The sequence below is a fragment of the Octopus bimaculoides genome, chromosome Z (assembly GCF_046866305.1).
Source record: "Octopus bimaculoides isolate indiv1 chromosome Z, ASM4686630v1, whole genome shotgun sequence".
In the NCBI taxonomy this organism is placed as follows: domain Eukaryota; kingdom Metazoa; phylum Mollusca; class Cephalopoda; order Octopoda; family Octopodidae; genus Octopus; species Octopus bimaculoides.
The window spans coordinates 47,802,055-47,820,644 of NC_142944.1; the positions used below are offsets into that span (position 1 = coordinate 47,802,055).

The 18,590-nt window shown below is 35.8% G+C and overlaps 1 protein-coding gene across 4 annotated transcripts in view; it reads left to right on the plus strand.

Annotated features, from left to right (window-relative positions):
- Positions 1–18,590, plus strand: part of LOC106875949 (E3 ubiquitin-protein ligase Bre1) — a 50,278-nt gene that overhangs the window by 696 nt on the left and 30,992 nt on the right. Inside the window, exons 1-5 of one of the 4 annotated variants that reach the window (XM_089365253.1) lie at positions 1,146–1,228; positions 3,317–4,052; positions 6,172–6,323; positions 13,625–13,792; positions 18,051–18,114. In XM_089365253.1, coding sequence (XP_089221379.1) covers positions 6,219–6,323; positions 13,625–13,792; positions 18,051–18,114 — 337 coding nt within the window. In that variant the 5' untranslated portion in view covers positions 1,146–1,228; positions 3,317–4,052; positions 6,172–6,218. Of the gene's footprint in view, positions 1–1,093; positions 1,229–1,885; positions 1,995–3,316; positions 4,053–6,171; positions 6,324–13,624; positions 13,793–18,050; positions 18,115–18,590 lie in introns of those variants that run through there. The other 3 variants (XM_089365252.1, XM_089365255.1, XM_089365254.1) reach the window with 3 other exon arrangements.

Here is an 18,590-nt window from a genome sequence, read left to right on the forward strand (position 1 = left end):
TAGAAATACTCGGCAGTGAATATTTCTAAAAAAAAAAAAAAATTTTTTTCATAATTGAAAAATGTATTGTTTAAATCAGTTTTTCGATTTAGTATAATTTTATTTCATTTTTTTTAAATTTTCAAATCTGAAAAATGATATTTTTAATAACAAGCCGTCAAACAATTTATTTTAATACTTTTGTGATTTTATTTTTCTGATATTACTGTTTACACTGTTGATCATTTATAATAATAAAAAATGAAAAAAAAGACGCATACAATTAACATCAAATTTCATAAAATTAAATTTCCTAAATAAAAATTGATTGTAATTTTTGCAGATTAAACATTTGCTTCTTGCATTATTACCGGCATCATACTAATAACAGTAAATATTTACTGCATTGAATGTAAGGAGAAGCAGGTCTTGCTTCAGTGAAGTTACACTAGAATAACAATCATCATCATCATCATCATCATCGTTGTCATAAGCAAAAGAAGAGAACTAAGAGGAAAGTTATTTATTAATTATTTTTTTTTACAGAAGCTTAATTGTTCTCCAATTTCTAAATCATATTTTTAGACAATGTAAACGTAATAATAAGATAAATATTAGTATTTTAAATTAAAAACTATCTAAATGCTAATACAGTTGTAAACTAAGATAGCGATCTTACTGGTTAGAGAGTAGTAATTTGCGGAAGTAATAAATAAATAAATAAATAAATAAATAAAATGATCATTAGGATCATAAATTAGGGTATATTTTTGTGATGTATCATAAAAGATTTTAAAGTATATTTTAGGGATCTTCATTTAAAAATTAAATTATATTCAAAATCAAAGCAAGACAAACGGTATTATAAATAGCCAAGTATAACTAATTGCTTCCGTTTATGATTGTGGCGTTCTTAAGTTGTATGTTTCTTTCATTAAAACCAATTGTTTTATAATTAAAATCATAAAAGTTAAAATACATCACATATAGTTATAAATTGAGTTTAATATAAATATAAATATATATATATATAAAATAAAAGTTTATTGGAAAATGTTAACACTTGTTTAAGAGTTCAGAATTGTTTAATTAACATTATAGTTTCGCTTTTAAAGTAAATTACAAATTCATTCTATTCTTATATTCTTGATATTTTTAAAAAGATAAAAAAAAAATTCAGTAAGTTACTAAAAAGCTTCTAGGTTCGAGACTATTTTTGTGCAAAACATGGCGGTTTATATGCATTGAGGTTGGTAATATTTATAATGTTTCACAAACTTGTTTGTATTGATTGTATTTCTCATTTGATTTTCCTTTAAAAGTTCCCTCCCTCCCACTATATGTACATTATTACTCTCTCTCAGTGACAAAACTTCATTAATGATTGCCATGATAAAATATGATACGTTTGATTCCCATCTATCATCCGATTGCTCCGCGGTCGCAACTGCAACGATTATAGATTGCCATGTGATAAATTAACGATGCATGTATGTATATGTTTCTGTGTAGATTTTAATATGCGTATATTTGTGTTTATAATGTTGTACACATATTTACACACACATATATATATATATATAGTATTATATACATTGATCTTGTAACTTAGATCGGCCGGTAAACAATGGTATGTGTCAATCTGCAAGTTAGTTTTGCTACAAGATCTATGTATGTTGATTATATATATATAATGTGTATTTATATATATGTATATACATAAATAAAACGTAACTACATACATAAATATAAGGTATGTGCGATACGATCGAACAAATGTTTTTATACCTAACTGCATAATTCGTGATATATATATATGTATGTATGTTTAAACGGTTTTATTTGTCAATTTATCTCTAACCATTTAGAGCTATTATAATACAAACTTTCTTTTTTGTCAGTATACAGTTTAAGATCCGATCACGAAAGCAAAGAAGAAGAAAAAGAAACAGCCTACTAGATGTAAAAAAAAATGTGTAGAGAACGAATATGAAATCAAAATTTTTTTCATGAAAGTAAAAATTAGGATTATTATTTTATTACATAAATATTCCAAGTTGTTTCCTTACTACACACACACACAATGTGTTTATGATTATCACAAAGCAAAGCTATCAGATTAATCCCCAGGTCAAGCATGATCGAGTTGACCTGTCTATAGTCAAAAGCGTTCCACTTGTGATCGCATCCGTACTTTTGTTTCAAAGCACAGTGTACTCCTTATTGCTTAGCCTCGGATCAGTCTTGCTCGAGTAGATTTATGGTGAAAGACGTTTCAGACGTGATCATGATCATCCCATTGTTTTTGCATATCTCGGATTATTTTATTCTCTCTACCCTTCGTACCCTCCACCCCGTTCAGCTCATATTATTTTGAATACAAGCCTTATGATTAAATACAATGGCACAGCACACAATACTATGAATTGCCAATAACAATTTGTGTGTTAGCGTGTGTGTAGACAGATAGATAGATAGATAGGTGGCTGTGTGGTTAAAACCTTGCTTCCCAACCACATGATCCCAGGTTCAGTGCTACTGCGTGTCACCTTGGCCAAGTGTCTTTTACTATGGCCTTTGTAAGTGGATTTGGTAGACGGAAACTGAAAGGAGTCTGTCATATATATATAATATAATTAATATATATATATATACCTGTGTGTGTGTGTGTGCGCGCGCACGTCTTTTTTTCTGTGTTTGTCCCCCAACACTGCTTGGAAACTGGTGTTGGTGTTTTACGTTCTTGTAACTTAGCTGTTCGGCAAAAGGGACGGATAGAGAAAGTACTAGGCTTAACGAAAAAATAAGTCTTGTGGTCGATTTGTTCGACTAAAACCCTTCAAGGTGGTCCTTCAGCATGGCCATAGTCAAATGATTGAAACAAGTTAAAGTTTTTATATATATATATATATATATATATATATATATATATATATATATATACACACACACACGTGTTTATATGTGAAAATAAATAAACTCATATGAATGTGTGTGGTTATATATATATGTCTGTGTATGTGAGTGCATAAGCACCATTAACCTGAATTGGAAAATTTAATGATGTCAGTGACATTACGTATGCGATCAAAGGTAAATAGACCTTTTTAGATTCTGAGATCATGAGTTCATGTTAGGTTATATAACTTTATTGGCATCCTGTATGACAGATTCTGTTATTTTCCTTTATCTGAATCAACTATTGTTCATTATCTTGATTCACAAATCTGTACTTAGAAAATACCTCTTTGCTTTTCATTCAAAGTATGTAAAAAGTGAACTTATCTCCAATAAAAGTGAGCCTCCATTATGTTTTTTTCTTATTTTATTTTTCCAGTGTGCCTCGATCTGCTAGAAACAGTAGCCATTCTGTTTTAACAAAAGAGGAATACATCATATCTGACATAAAAAGACCAGATGATCACAACTGTTGAATGCCTTTCATCAGAGGTCTGCTTGTTCAAAGTTGACCTGGGATTAAACACCAAGAGATCCTCTATAGCAGTCATTGGCAGCTTGCAGCCTACACAACTTTCTGATTGTCCTGCCTAGCTAAAAAATTACCTTGGATTTTTTAGTAGTGCAGCCCACCTGATGATGAGCTGTGCCCCATGCGGCTCACTTCTCATAATAGGTTGCCTTTACCTGCTCTATGCAGTCACTCAAGTAGAAATAGCAGTCAAATCTCTTTGAAATCTCATCATACTGTCTTAAATAAACAAGTATACCTTGTATTCCCTAAAACGACAGGATTCTTATGCTTTCATTATTAATCTGCTTAGTAAGGACTGACTTTTAAGCAAAGCAAAACTGAAACCAGTGGAAGAGTATCTGTGTATGCCATCACTTGATCTGCTAGAAATAGCAGCCACATGTCTGCACCATATTCTTTTTGGTTGTTTGCTAAGAATTGGAAACATCAGTAGAGCATTGGAGAGAATGCCATGCAGTATTTGTTCCAATACCTTGTGTTGTGAGATCAAATCCCATTGAAGTCAACTTTGTCATTGATCTTTTCAAGGTCAATAAAAGAATTCCAATCCAAGGCAGTGGATTAGCAAAACTAATGCAAGGTACACTTGTATGCTTCAGTAATTGCTAATCTTAGCAAAAAAAAAAAAAAAAGAAAAAATCAAGCTGAGGTTTGTGCATATGTGTTGATGCATGGTCAAGTTTAACTCACGATAACCTCTATATAGAAAAAGAATACCTTGATCATAGGTCTTCTGGACTAGCACTAATCTGGAGCTAATATTGAATCACTTTTTATCTGTCATTTTATTCTGTGGTTAAGCATATTTTATTATTTGTTTGCCTTTTTTTTTTTAATATTGAATTAAGCTACTATCATTATATGGTAAACTTTAACCCTTTAGCATTTAAACCAGCCATATCTCACTGAATATTCTGCCTGTTTTATGTTCAAACTGACCATATCTGACCTCTCACACCTACCCTACAATGTCATTCTAAAGATAAACTATCATGTCATTGAAATCTCCAATCTATAAGATAATGTATGATTAATTCAAAACAATGTGAATAAATAAGGATTAGATTTGACAGAGTAATCTCAATGTTAAAGAGTTAATCTTGCTCCTAAAGTACATAAAGGTCCTCATTTTAAATTAAACCACATCTCGTAATTTTGTCCCATTCTTTGCTTTCCACCCATCCTTTAATTTCTTTCCTGTTGTCTTTTCATAATCATTTCTACAACCTACACAGAGATTTTACTTCCATTAAATTCTCAAGTGACCAGAATAATCAAAGCAGATTTATAGGCTTGTTAACTTATGAAGTAGTTGTATGCTGTCAACTTAATGTGACAGTCCCCTGAAGGGAATAATACTGCTGTTGGTTAGACCTAGGAAGCTGCACCACTTCCTGTTGGCCTTGACAAATTTCCTGTGTCCTTATGTTTACAAGGGGGAGACAAGCACCTCCATCCAGCCAAACCTGCATCCAGGGACATGTTTCTGAGACTGATGATGAGCAAAGACTCAGAAACATGTCCCTGGATGCAGGCATGGCTGGGTGGAGGTGCTTGTCTCCCCCTCGTAAACATAAGGAGACAGGAAATGTGTCAAGGCCGACAGGAAGCGGTGCAGCTTCCTAGGTCTAACCAACAGCAGTATTATTCCCTTCAGGGGACCGTCACATTAAGTTGACAGCATACAACTACTTCATCGTATCACTACTGCATAAATCTCTCTGAGAGATTTAGAAATGTATTATTTCTAAAAATGTTAACTTGTCTTAATAAATTGACATATATTGTCCTGTATGTGTTGTGTCTGCAAAAGTCGATGCTGGAATAACTCCAAACATATGTCTACTTGAGCAGGACTGATCTAGGTTAAATAACAAAAATGGATACATTGGATAATGTAGTTCTAGATAGATTGTCTACAATAAGATGTTTGGTCTCAGCTGGAACACCTTTAATTACAAATTTGCTTGATCAAGGCTGACCCAACTTAAATCACCGTCAAGGATGAACTTGATTCCATTTTGAGTACTAGATGCACTCTGTGTCAGTAATTGACAAGATAAAATAGATAGTGACTGGAGCATTATTGATAACAGGTCTTCTAGTTCAGCACTGTTGACTTATTACCGAAAGAAACAGTATCACCAAGAAAGATCAGATTGCATAATGTAGTCTTAGATACACTGAACAAAATACAGGATGGTCAAGGCTGAGTAGTATTGACTGTAGCCCTTTGGTATCAGAGCTTCCTGAGACTTAACAACATCAAAGAAAGATATGTGACATTAAGTATTCCTAGATACACTAAATCTAAAATACAGGATGGTCACAGCAGAAACACTTTTGAGCATGGATCTTCTGGAATAAGGCTGATCTTGGGATAAAACAACACTGAGAAAAGATACATTAGCTAACCCTAGATAGACCATATTTGAATTAAGACAGAATGGCCACAGGAGAAACACTTTTGCTCACACATCTGGCTCAGAGCTAAACAACAGCAACTAATATATAAAATTCATAGAAGAAAATATTTTAATCTTGTGTTTTATTTTCTTATTCTTTTGCATTATTGAATCTGTATATATAATTGTTTTGTTTTCATTTTAAAATTATTTGAAAGATGCCACATAAGAAAAAACAAAACATGCATTTTCATCATTTTATACATTCCGCTTATCTCCTAATTTGTTTTCCAGGGTGTCAATGAAGTTAAGGTGTCTCCAAAACTGACAATCCTAACAGCATGGCAACAAAACGGCCGGCAGTTGATGATCCAGGGGCCGCCGGCCCGCCAGACAAAAAGCTGACTCGTTTTGACCCTGCCCAACTGGGTAACATATCATCCCTTGTGAGTATGACATTTTTTTTCTACTGTCATCGTATATATGGAGTCTGATCAAAAAGTATTGGGACTGGTGCTATAAAAAGAAAATTTATGACACATATCAATTCAACATTTAATCCCCTTCAAAGTAGTCCACATTCTGAAGTCACACACTTTATCCAGTGTCATTTCTGTTGATGGAAACATTCATGGAACTCCATTTTTGGCATAGATTTCCTTGGCATCTTAAAATCCTGTTGAGATCTTCCAATGCAAAGATTGAGCCTTTGTTTTGAGGTCATAACCCTAAACCCATTGTTATGGCTGTTTTGTAAAAGTTTTCGTCTTCCTCAACACAAAGAGATCCTACCCACGGGCATATGGCGTAGTGGTTAAGAGCAAGGGCTACTAACCCCTAGATTCTGAGTTCGATTCCAAGCAGTGACCTGAATAATAATAATAATAGCAACAAAAACTATGTTAGGAATGAGAACCCAGTTTCGAAATTTCCCCATGACACCTGATGAGGACAAATATCCGTCAAATGTAAATAATGTACATAATTCCTCATCTCTCAAATATAGAACTGGAGCTCTTTGCTGCTTCGTTACCATAGCAAGAGGATCAATACTTTTTTAGCAGAACTCATATGCTTGAGTAGTGTGTGCTGGAAGTGACATTGTCATCATCATTTTAATGTCCACTTCTCAGTGCTGGTATGGGTTGGACAGAATTTGTTGAAACAGGTGGATTTTCTATGGCCAGATGCCTTCTCTGTTGACCTTGCATGTTTTTATGGAAGATTGGAAATAAAGGACACTGCTTGCATGATGTTGACACTTGTTTACATCTATCACAAAATGTCAAGGCAAGGAGACAGTAATACACACATACATACATTATAGGTCAGGTTCAGTCCCACTGCATGGTACCTTGGGCAAGTGTCTTCTACTATAGCCTCGGGCCGACCAAAGCCTTGTGAGTAGATTTGATAGATGGAAACTGAAAGAAGCCCATCATATGTTTGTGTGTCTGTGTTTGTCCCCCCCAACATCGCTTGACAACCGATGCTGGTGTTTACGTCCCCCGAATAAGTCCTGGGGTTGATTTGCTCAACTAAAGGTGGTGCTCCAGCATGGCCACAGTCAAATGACTGAAACGGGTAAAAGAGTATATATATCTATGTGTGTATGTATGTATATATATATATATATATATATGTATGTATGTATGTATGTATATATATATATATATATATATATATATATATATACACACATATATACATGACAAGTTTCTTTCAGTTTCCATCTGTCAGATCCACTCACAAGGCTTGGGTCAGTCCAGGGCTAAAGTAGAAGACACCCAAGGTGGACCTGCAGTGAAACGATCTGGAAACATAGGAAGCAAACTCTTACCACACAGCCATGCCTGCGCCTATACCATATCAGGGAAAATAAAAGAACTACAGGCTCTGAACTGTAAATGGATCATCAAACTAAATGGGATATGTAGAGAGTAGTTGACCAAATATTGGAGACCTACATGTTTCTGACAATATAAACATGTTCAGTGGCATAGTGATGTCAGTTTTCAATCCCAAATCTTCCTTGATCAAGTAGATCTATGATCAAAAACCATTCTAGCCATGACCATCTTGTCCCTGTATTTATCTTTTTGTTTCAAGAAGGAAGGGTGTGATTTGAGTGCACATTGGCTTGTATTTCTAGCAGATCAGGCAACTATGTAGGGACTCCATTACTGGTGTGAGTAGTAGTGTGTGTTAACAAATTAAGAGTAATTGTGTTATGTTTTAGACAAAAATTAATTATCTTGATGCTAAGACTACCTCCGGCTCTCTGATAGACTGCCTCTGGTTCTCTTTCTTATTTTCAAAGTTGATCAAAACAAAAGCAGTATTTTTCAACAGAAATATTAGAACGAAAAAGATTGGACTGATTATGGTAGTTGTGGATTGTTGTCTTGGTAATGACTATAAACCAAAGGGTACTAACAACGCTTCAGAGATTCATATCCTGTCTTCAGTGTTGTGAAATGCCAATATCTAAGTTCACCTTGCAGTTAGCTGTTGTAGCTTAATTTCAAGTCAACCAGTTGGGTTGGTCTTCTAGATTTGACTGCTATTTCTGACAGATTGGGCAATCATATAAAGGTTCCCTCACTGGTTTGCTTTGTTGTTAGTTTCTGTTGTTATTTAGTTCCAGGTTAACTCTGATCAAGTAGACATTTGATCAAAGGCATTCCATATTATCTTTTCATTGAGGAATCTAACACTACCTATCATAGGCGTAGGAGTGGCTGTGTGGTAAGTAGCTTGCTTACAAACCACATGGTTCCAGGGTCAGTCCCACTGCGTGGCACCTTGGGCAAGTGTCTTCTACTATAGCCTCAGGCCGACAAAAGCCTTGTGAGTGGGTTTGGTAGATGGAAACTGAAAGAAGCCCGTCGTATATATATATATATATATATATGTACATGAGTGTGTTTGTGTGTCTGTGTTTGTCCCCACCCCAACATCGCTTGACAACCGATGCTGGTGTTTACATCCCCGTAACTTAGCAGTTCGGCAAAAGAGACTGATAGAATAAGTACTAGGCTTACAAAGAATAAGTCCTGGGGTTGATTTCTTCAGTCCTAACCCTTTAAGGTGGTGCTCCAGCATGGCCCTCAGTCAAATGACTGAAAGAAGTAAAAGAGTATCTAATATTTTCTTCCTATAGAAACATGGGGCAGTGTGATTTGAGGAAGATTTGATTGCTATTTCTAGTTGCTTGTAGTTACTGTAGGTGGTCTCTTGCACTACTGCAAGCAATTGTAGCCCTCTGGGTTTTACAGTAACCAAAATAGATCTCTTTCTCCTCTATTTCTTAATTAAGAAACATTAATTCTGTACAATTTTATGTATCTGAACAAAATTATATACAAAGGTGCGTCAGAAATAAAGCAAATGAAAATTGCATTATTTTCTGATCCACCCTTGTATTGTAACTCTGAAAGTGAACAGAGTGCACTCTATGAAGTGGTTGGTATTTGGAAGGGCATCTAGTTATAGAAACCTATCCCAAAATGGAATGTATGAGATGTGGTCCTTGCCACATATTTAGGTGGGCAGTAACTCCAAATAAGAACTGACTCAAATTGTGACATCTCCATCATGGAAGCACCAGAAGTGGGCATAGAATGATGATGATAAAAGTTGTATGTAGTTATATGTTCATATCTTGTATGCAGATTAAGTATTTGAAAGTTTGGTAAATAGAAAGCATAAATATTCAGTGGGATTGCCACCATAATCATATTAAAAAGAAAATATAATTGCATAAAGATTATGGACTACATTAACCCTTTAGCATTCAGATTATTTTGCCAAATGTGATTCTTGTTCGTTCACATTGTTTTAAATTTATCGTTCATTGTTTTGTAGCTTCAAGATTTTGATCATGTGATTGTGTATTTTTAGAATGACATTGTAGGGTAAGGTGTGAGAGACCAGATCTGTCTGGTTTGAACATAAAACAGGTACGATATTTTGGGCTGGATCTGGCTAGTTTAAATGCTAAACAGTTAAACCACTCTATTAGATGATAAAGCATGAAATTTTCACTTTTTGAGTCCTAAGACTTAAATGGCCAATTACCTGGTTTCCACGGCTTATAAGTGATCTGGGATCACATTTCCTCTGAATGAGATACTTATCCATTGCAAGGTTCAATGACAGTAATATTCAGGGGAGAGGCACAAGTCGATTAAATTGACCCTAGTACTGACTGGCACTATTTTATTGACCTTGAAGGGATGAAAAACAAAGTTGACCTTGAAGTGGATTTGAACTCACGATATAAAGAGCTGCTACTAAGCATTTTGTTCAATGAACTAATGATTCTGTTAACTTGCTTTATATGATATGAATGGATGTTTAAGTAAATAGAGAAAATTTTATTCTTTTTTTTTTTAGTAATTATATCGCTTTATGATGGAAACATTTTGATCATATTAATCACTTGTCACCACCTATAATGCTCCTTTAGAGGTGGATAATGTTGTTGTAGTTTAACTCCTGATCAACTCTGAGTGAGTAGATCTATAATCAAAGGTGTTCTGGTTATTAGCATTCCGTTCTTTATATCAATGATTGCATTGTCTAATGTGTCCCTCCTTTTCTTTAAGACAGTATTTACTTCTGATTCCTCTACTGCTGCTGTTCTTTAGTGCTTAATATGTTCTCCTCGGTACAACACAACACTGTTGTTATATCATTAAAAGGCACAGGAGTGGCTGTGTGGTAAGTAGCTTGCTTACCAACCACATGGTTCCAGGTTCAGTCCCACTGCGTGGCACCTTGGGCAAGTGTCTTTTACTGTAGCCTCAGGCCGACCAAAGCCTTGTGAGTGAATTTGGTAGACGGAAACTGAAAGAAGCCCGTTGTATATATGTATATATATATGAGTGTGTCTGTGTTTGTCCCCCCCACCATCACTTGACAACTGATGCTGGTGTGTTTACGTCCCCATAACTTAGCGGTTCAGCAAAAGAGACCGATAGAATAAGTAGTAGGCTTACAAAGAATAAGTCCTGGGGTCGATTTGCTCGACTAAAGATGGTGCTCCAGCATGGCCGCAGTCAAATGACTGAAACAAGTAAAAGAGTAAAAGAGAGACTAGATAACATTTGACACCATGACCTGTCACTTAAAGAGTCAACACTATGACTATTTTTTTAAACATTTAACATCATTATCATCGTTGTCATCATCGTTATTATTATCATTGCCATCATCGTCTCTATTTTTTTATGTAATTATTGCTTGTTTAAATGTATCTCCTCCAGCACAGTATCTCACCACATATTACAGTTCTTTGTTGTCTCCTTCACAACGTTCAACCTCCTGAGATTTTACCACTTATTACTATATCTTCCTTGTTCCTTCTTTTCTGCAGATCCCTTCCATTTAATTTGCATTTACTTATCCAGCTATCACTCTCATTGTGTGTTGTTTCTTAAAAGAGGTGTAGTGTATTTTTGTGTATTTATGGTTAGTAAGGAATATAGTCAAAAACATGGAGGTATTAGTGTACACTTAGCTGTTCAATACATTAAAGATGGAGATTGATATTGATTGTATGATTGTGGGCAAGGCTAGGATACTTCTTTGAAGAGTTATATCAACATTCTGTAGGAGTGGCTGTGTGGTAAGTAGCTTGCTTACCAACCACATGGTTTTGGGTTCAGTCCCACTCCGTGGCACCTTGGGCAAGTGTCTTCTACTATAGCCTCGGGCTGACCAAAGCCTTGTGAGTGGATTTGATAGACGGAAACTGAAAGAAGACTGTCATATATATGTATATGTATATATATATATATATATATATATATATATATATATATACGTGTGTTTGTCCCCCCAACATCGCTTGACAACCAATGCTGGTGTGTTTACATTCCCGTAACTTAGCGGTTCGGCAAAAGAGACCGATAGAATAAGTACTAGGCTTACAAAAAGTCCTGGGGTCGATTTGCTCGACTAAAGGCGGTGCTCCAGCATGGCCACAGTCAAATGACTGAAACAAGTAAAAGAGTATATATTCACACAGAATGAATGCAACTTTTTATCTTTGTGTGATGCAATATTTTATCAGCAATCCTTTGCTGTTATACATCGAGATACACATGCCACACTCACCCATCATCATTATCATCATTATCATTTAATGTCTCTTTCTCTGTGCTGGCATGGGTTGGACAGTTTAAAAGGAACTGGCATGCCAAGCTCTGATGTTTGCTTCTGCAAGGTTTCTACAGCTGGATGCCCTTCCTAACACCAACCACTTTACAGAGTGGACTGGTTGCTTTTTATGTGGCACTGGCACTGGTGAGGTCACTTGATCCCCTCAACTGAATGGGGTGTAGTATTGAGGAATGTGAACGTATGATCAAAGGGACAGGAAACAGGTGTGTTGTTGAAGAACATCATACACAGCTTCCCTATCTGGAAAGAGAGAGAGAGATGTGAGGTCAAGGCTAAAGTGACTGAGACAGAGAGAAATAGGTTAGGGGAACAGAAAAGGTCGGTTGGTAGGTAAGTGGTAGGTAGTGTGATAGATAGTGTAGTTAAGAAGTTTACTTCCCAACATTGTGGTTTCAAATCCAGTCTTACCCTGTGACATGGCAACTTAGGTGTCTTCTGCTATAGCCCCAGGTTGAACAAAGCCCTCTGAGTAGATCTGGTAGACAGAAAGTGAAAGAAATCCACCATAGTATATGTATTTGGATGTGTGTGTATATATTTGAGTTTCCTTGTCTTGGCAACACTCAGTATTTGTAAACTTGTATCACTGCTGTACAAGCAGTCTCGTTCCTTTCCAGTCTTCTGTACAAACATGTCCAGCTGTCAGCAAATATTACCTTGCTTGGAAACAGGTGAGGGTTGGTGACAGGAAGGGCATCCAGCCATATAGAAAATTTGCCTTAATAGATTTTGTGTGATCCATGCAAGCATGGATGCTAAAATGATGATGGCAATGACAATAGTGTAATGGTATCCTGCACTGTTTCATGTAGTGGGATTGAACCTGGAACCTCATGGTTGTGAAGCATACTTCTTGACCACACAGTTATATCTGGGCACAGTGAAACTGTGTAGACTCCCTTTTACTATTTCATTTATCTAAAGTGTAGATTTCTGGTAAGGTGTATATCAGTTACAACACCTGTATCTGACAATTTATTATTCATTAAACCAATACAAACTCTTGTCAGCTAAGATTGTATCTTTGGATTCACTTGTGTCAATTCTTGGTAGTATTGTTTACTTTCTGCTCTTCATGCCTTCCTGATTTTGATTAAAACAGATTTAAGTTTATGTGTGTATGAGTACACCTGCTGGGGTACCTGTGTATTTCTTCTACAGCAAAACACCTGTTTGTGTCCCTCTTTCCATGTTTTGTTGCTCTTCACTTTGTACAAAGTCACTCCTCTCAACACTGCAGCCCCACTCAGTGATTGCAAGCTATTTGGTGACTCAGCTAGTTTTGGTGCCACAAAAAGGTATTGAGTACACTCTGTAAAGTGGTCGGTGTTAGGAAGGACACTCAACCATAGAAACCCTGCCTGAGCAGACACTGGAGACCAACTCAACTCACAGGCTAGTTGAATCTTGTCAGACCATCCAGCTGATACCAGCATGGGACACACGTGACAAATGATGACGATATTGCAAATGAGAGACGTCATCCATTTTGCCCAGCCTATGTACATTTAGGTATAAAGTTAATAATTAAAACTGATAATTTTTCTTTCTTTTACAGGAAGAGCTCGATGTCAAGGTCCTTGTCTTTCAAAACAAGAAACTCTGTGAACGTATTGAGCAGAGGCGTCTTGCCGAAGATGACCTTCAGCGGCGTGTTGAGCAGCTGGAGGATAGACAACGACATGATGATGCAATGCTGATGATTGTGAACCGTTATTGGAATCAGGTTAGTAAAAGATTTTCATGGTTGTCATTGTCCGTTATTGGAATCAGGTTAGGAAAAGATTTTCATGGTTGTCATTGTCCGTTATTGGAATCAGGTTAGGAAAAGATTTTCATGGTTGTCATTGTCCGTTATTGGAATCAGGTTAGGAAAAGATTTTCATGGTTGTCATTGTCCGTTATTGGAATCAGGTTAGTAAAAGATTTTCATGGTTGTCATTGTCCGTTATTGGAATCAGGTTAGGAAAAGATTTTCATGGTTGTCATTGTCCGTTATTGGAATCAGGTTAGTAAAAGATTTTCATGGTTGTCATTGTCCGTTATTGGAATCAGGTTAGTAAAAGATTTTCATGGTTGTCATTGTCCGTTATTGGAATCAGGTTAGGAAAAGATTTTCATGGTTGTCATTGTCCGTTATTGGAATCAGGTTAGTAAAAGATTTTCATGGTTGTCATTGTCCGTTATTGGAATCAGGTTAGGAAAAGATTTTCATGGTTGTCATTGTCCGTTATTGGAATCAGGTTAGTAAAAGATTTTCATGGTTGTCATTGTCCGTTATTGGAATCAGGTTAGGAAAAGATTTTCATGGTTGTCATTGTCCGTTATTGGAATCAGGTTAGTAAAAGATTTTCATGGTTGTCATTGTCCGTTATTGGAATCAGGTTAGTAAAAGATTTTCATGGTTGTCATTGTCCGTTATTGGAATCAGGTTAGTAAAAGATTTTCATGGTTGTCATTGTCCGTTATTGGAATCAGGTTAGGAAAAGATTTTCATGGTTGTCATTGTCCGTTATTGGAATCAGGTTAGTAAAAGATTTTCATGGTTGTCATTGTCCGTTATTGGAATCAGGTTAGGAAAAGATTTTCATGGTTGTCATTGTCCGTTATTGGAATCAGGTTAGTAAAAGATTTTCATGGTTGTCATTGTCCGTTATTGGAATCAGGTTAGTAAAAGATTTTCATGGTTGTCATTGTCCGTTATTGGAATCAGGTTAGTAAAAGATTTTCATGGTTGTCATTGTCCGTTATTGGAATCAGGTTAGGAAAAGATTTTCATGGTTGTCATTGTCCGTTATTGGAATCAGGTTAGTAAAAGATTTTCATGGTTGTCATTGTCCGTTATTGGAATCAGGTTAGTAAAAGATTTTCATGGTTGTCATTGTCCGTTATTGGAATCAGGTTAGGAAAAGATTTTCATGGTTGTCATTGTCCGTTATTGGAATCAGGTTAGTAAAAGATTTTCATGGTTGTCATTGTCCGTTATTGGAATCAGGTTAGTAAAAGATTTTCATGGTTGTCATTGTCCGTTATTGGAATCAGGTTAGGAAAAGATTTTCATGGTTGTCATTGTCCGTTATTGGAATCAGGTTAGTAAAAGATTTTCATGGTTGTCATTGTCCGTTATTGGAATCAGGTTAGTAAAAGATTTTCATGGTTGTCATTGTCCGTTATTGGAATCAGGTTAGGAAAAGATTTTCATGGTTGTCATTGTCCGTTATTGGAATCAGGTTAGTAAAAGATTTTCATGGTTGTCATTGTCCGTTATTGGAATCAGGTTAGGAAAAGATTTTCATGGTTGTCATTGTCCGTTATTGGAATCAGGTTAGTAAAAGATTTTCATGGTTGTCATTGTCCGTTATTGGAATCAGGTTAGGAAAAGATTTTCATGGTTGTCATTGTCCGTTATTGGAATCAGGTTAGTAAAAGATTTTCATGGTTGTCATTGTCCGTTATTGGAATCAGGTTAGTAAAAGATTTTCATGGTTGTCATTGTCCGTTATTGGAATCAGGTTAGTAAAAGATTTTCATGGTTGTCATTGTCCGTTATTGGAATCAGGTTAGGAAAAGATTTTCATGGTTGTCATTGTCCGTTATTGGAATCAGGTTAGGAAAAGATTTTCATGGTTGTCATTGTCCGTTATTGGAATCAGGTTAGGAAAAGATTTTCATGGTTGTCATTGTCCGTTATTGGAATCAGGTTAGTAAAAGATTTTCATGGTTGTCATTGTCCGTTATTGGAATCAGGTTAGTAAAAGATTTTCATGGTTGTCATTGTCCGTTATTGGAATCAGGTTAGTAAAAGATTTTCATGGTTGTCATTGTCCGTTATTGGAATCAGGTTAGGAAAAGATTTTCATGGTTGTCATTGTCCGTTATTGGAATCAGGTTAGGAAAAGATTTTCATGGTTGTCATTGTCCGTTATTGGAATCAGGTTAGTAAAAGATTTTCATGGTTGTCATTGTCCGTTATTGGAATCAGGTTAGTAAAAGATTTTCATGGTTGTCATTGTCCGTTATTGGAATCAGGTTAGTAAAAGATTTTCATGGTTGTCATTGTCCGTTATTGGAATCAGGTTAGTAAAAGATTTTCATGGTTGTCATTGTCCGTTATTGGAATCAGGTTAGGAAAAGATTTTCATGGTTGTCATTGTCCGTTATTGGAATCAGGTTAGTAAAAGATTTTCATGGTTGTCATTGTCCGTTATTGGAATCAGGTTAGTAAAAGATTTTCATGGTTGTCATTGTCCGTTATTGGAATCAGGTTAGTAAAAGATTTTCATGGTTGTCATTGTTGTTGTTATTGTTAAATATATTATATTTCTGGTTATATCAAATTCTGCAGGTGGTCACTTACATACAAAACAGTTCCTCATGTACCAAAAAGACTACATATATACATGTGAAAACAGTTATTTGTGTTCAAAGGTCATGGAGAAGAGCAGCAAGCCCTCATGACACAATATATATATATTGTGTTATGAAGTTGTGGTATTGTGTTATAAATCCATGTGGTTTCAGGTTTCATTCCTCTATTCCAGGGGTTACCAAACTTTTTTTCACGGTGGACTAGATAGCTGAGAGAATGATGAGCACAGGCCACATAACCATTTTCTTCACTACAATACAGTGAATACACAAAAAATAAAGACAACCAACATATTTATTTACCAAAAAGTTATCAAAGAAGACAATGTTACCAATAAGATAGTTATATCACAACCAATGCACACAAACTAAGCAGCAAAAAAAGGTTTGCGAGATTTGTGAAACTGATGCTTAGCTTTTAAGATATCATCAATATTTGCTTTGGAATTGCTGCATCCAACCAAGAGAATTGCTTTCAAATTCTTCATTTTTGAAAATGTTTGCTCACAGATATAAGTTGTTTCAAACACTGATGCCATACCAGAGGTAAATGAGCTCTCATTGTAGGTACTTTACACAAAAGGTATAGTGCGGCAGCAGGTCAGATGAACTGACCTCACAGTTGTAGTTTGGTGACCCCCCACCACTCTATTCCATTGCATGGAACCTTGGGCAAATGTCAGACCAATGCTTTTTAAATGAAATTGGTTGATTGGAAAGTGCACAGAAGTTTATTGTAAATATATGCATGGATGCTGGTGTCATGTAAAAAAAAACACTGGTGATGGTGCCATGTAAAAAGCACCCAGTCCACTCTAAAATGGTTGGCGTTAGGAAGGGCATCCGGCAGTAGAACCACACCGAAACAGACTATGGAGCCTAGTGTGGCTCCCAGGCTTATAGTGCCTGTCCATACCATGCCAGCATAGAAAACTGATTTTAAATTATTATTATAATGATGATGATGTGTATGCTTCAATTTTATTTTTACAAATAATATACAAGAAGACACTTGTTCAAAGTACCACATCATGGGACTGAACCTGGGAACATGGGGTTGGGAAGCAAGCTGCTTACCACACAGCCGCACTTCTGCCTGCATGTGTGCATCTATTTTTGTAGAGAAGCAAGAATAGAACTGTGAAATGGCATGTTCAAAAATATGTCTCTGTAGTTACTTGAATTTGAAACTTATATCTTAGGTTTCGTGCACTGATCCTTGTATAATAATAATAATAATAATAATAATCATAATAATAATATTTTCTACTATAGGCACAAGTCCTGAAATTTAGAGGAAGGGGTCTAGTCAATTACATAGACCTCAGTGTACAACTGGTACTCAATTTATCAATCCCAAAAGATGGAAGGCAAAGTCGACCCACCAGAATTTGAATTCAGGATGTAAAGACAGATGAAATGTCGTGAAACGTTTTGCCTGGCATGCTAATGATTCTGCCAGCTCACCACCATGATAATAATAATAATAATAACTGCAATTACAAATCACATATAAAGACAACTGCAATATCAAATTGATAATTACAATTACCTCTAAATGATGTACTTCACCTTCTCCATTATATATATATTTTTTTTCCTTATTCTATTTTCAGCTTGATGAAGATGTCCGTGTTCTGTTGCAACGGTTTGATGCAGAGACGGCTGATGATTCTGAAGGTTAGTTTATTGTTCTGATCATTGATCAGTATATCTTTATTTGAAAATTCAGCTGTAGCATGACCTTAGCTGTTATGGTTTAAACGACATAAAGAATTAGAAAAAAACCCAAAATTAAGTTAAACATTTTTATTAGTGCTAAAACTTGTTTTCTCATACCCTTAACTCCACACTAACATACAGAAGCATTATCTTTCTTCTATGGGTTTGTTGACCTGTGAGCTATATAGTGACCTCAATAGTGCCAGTGGTACAAAAAAGGCACCCAGTCCACTCTCTAAAAGCGTTCGCTTTAGGAAGTGCATCCAGCTATAAAAAACATGTCAAAGCTGATCTCACCGATGCTTGTACCATGTGAAAAACATCCATTCCACTTTGTAAAATGGTTCATGTTAGAAAGGCATTCGGCTTTAAAAACCATACCGAAGCAGACAACAGAGCCTGGTGCAGTCCTCTGATTTACCAACTCCGGTCAA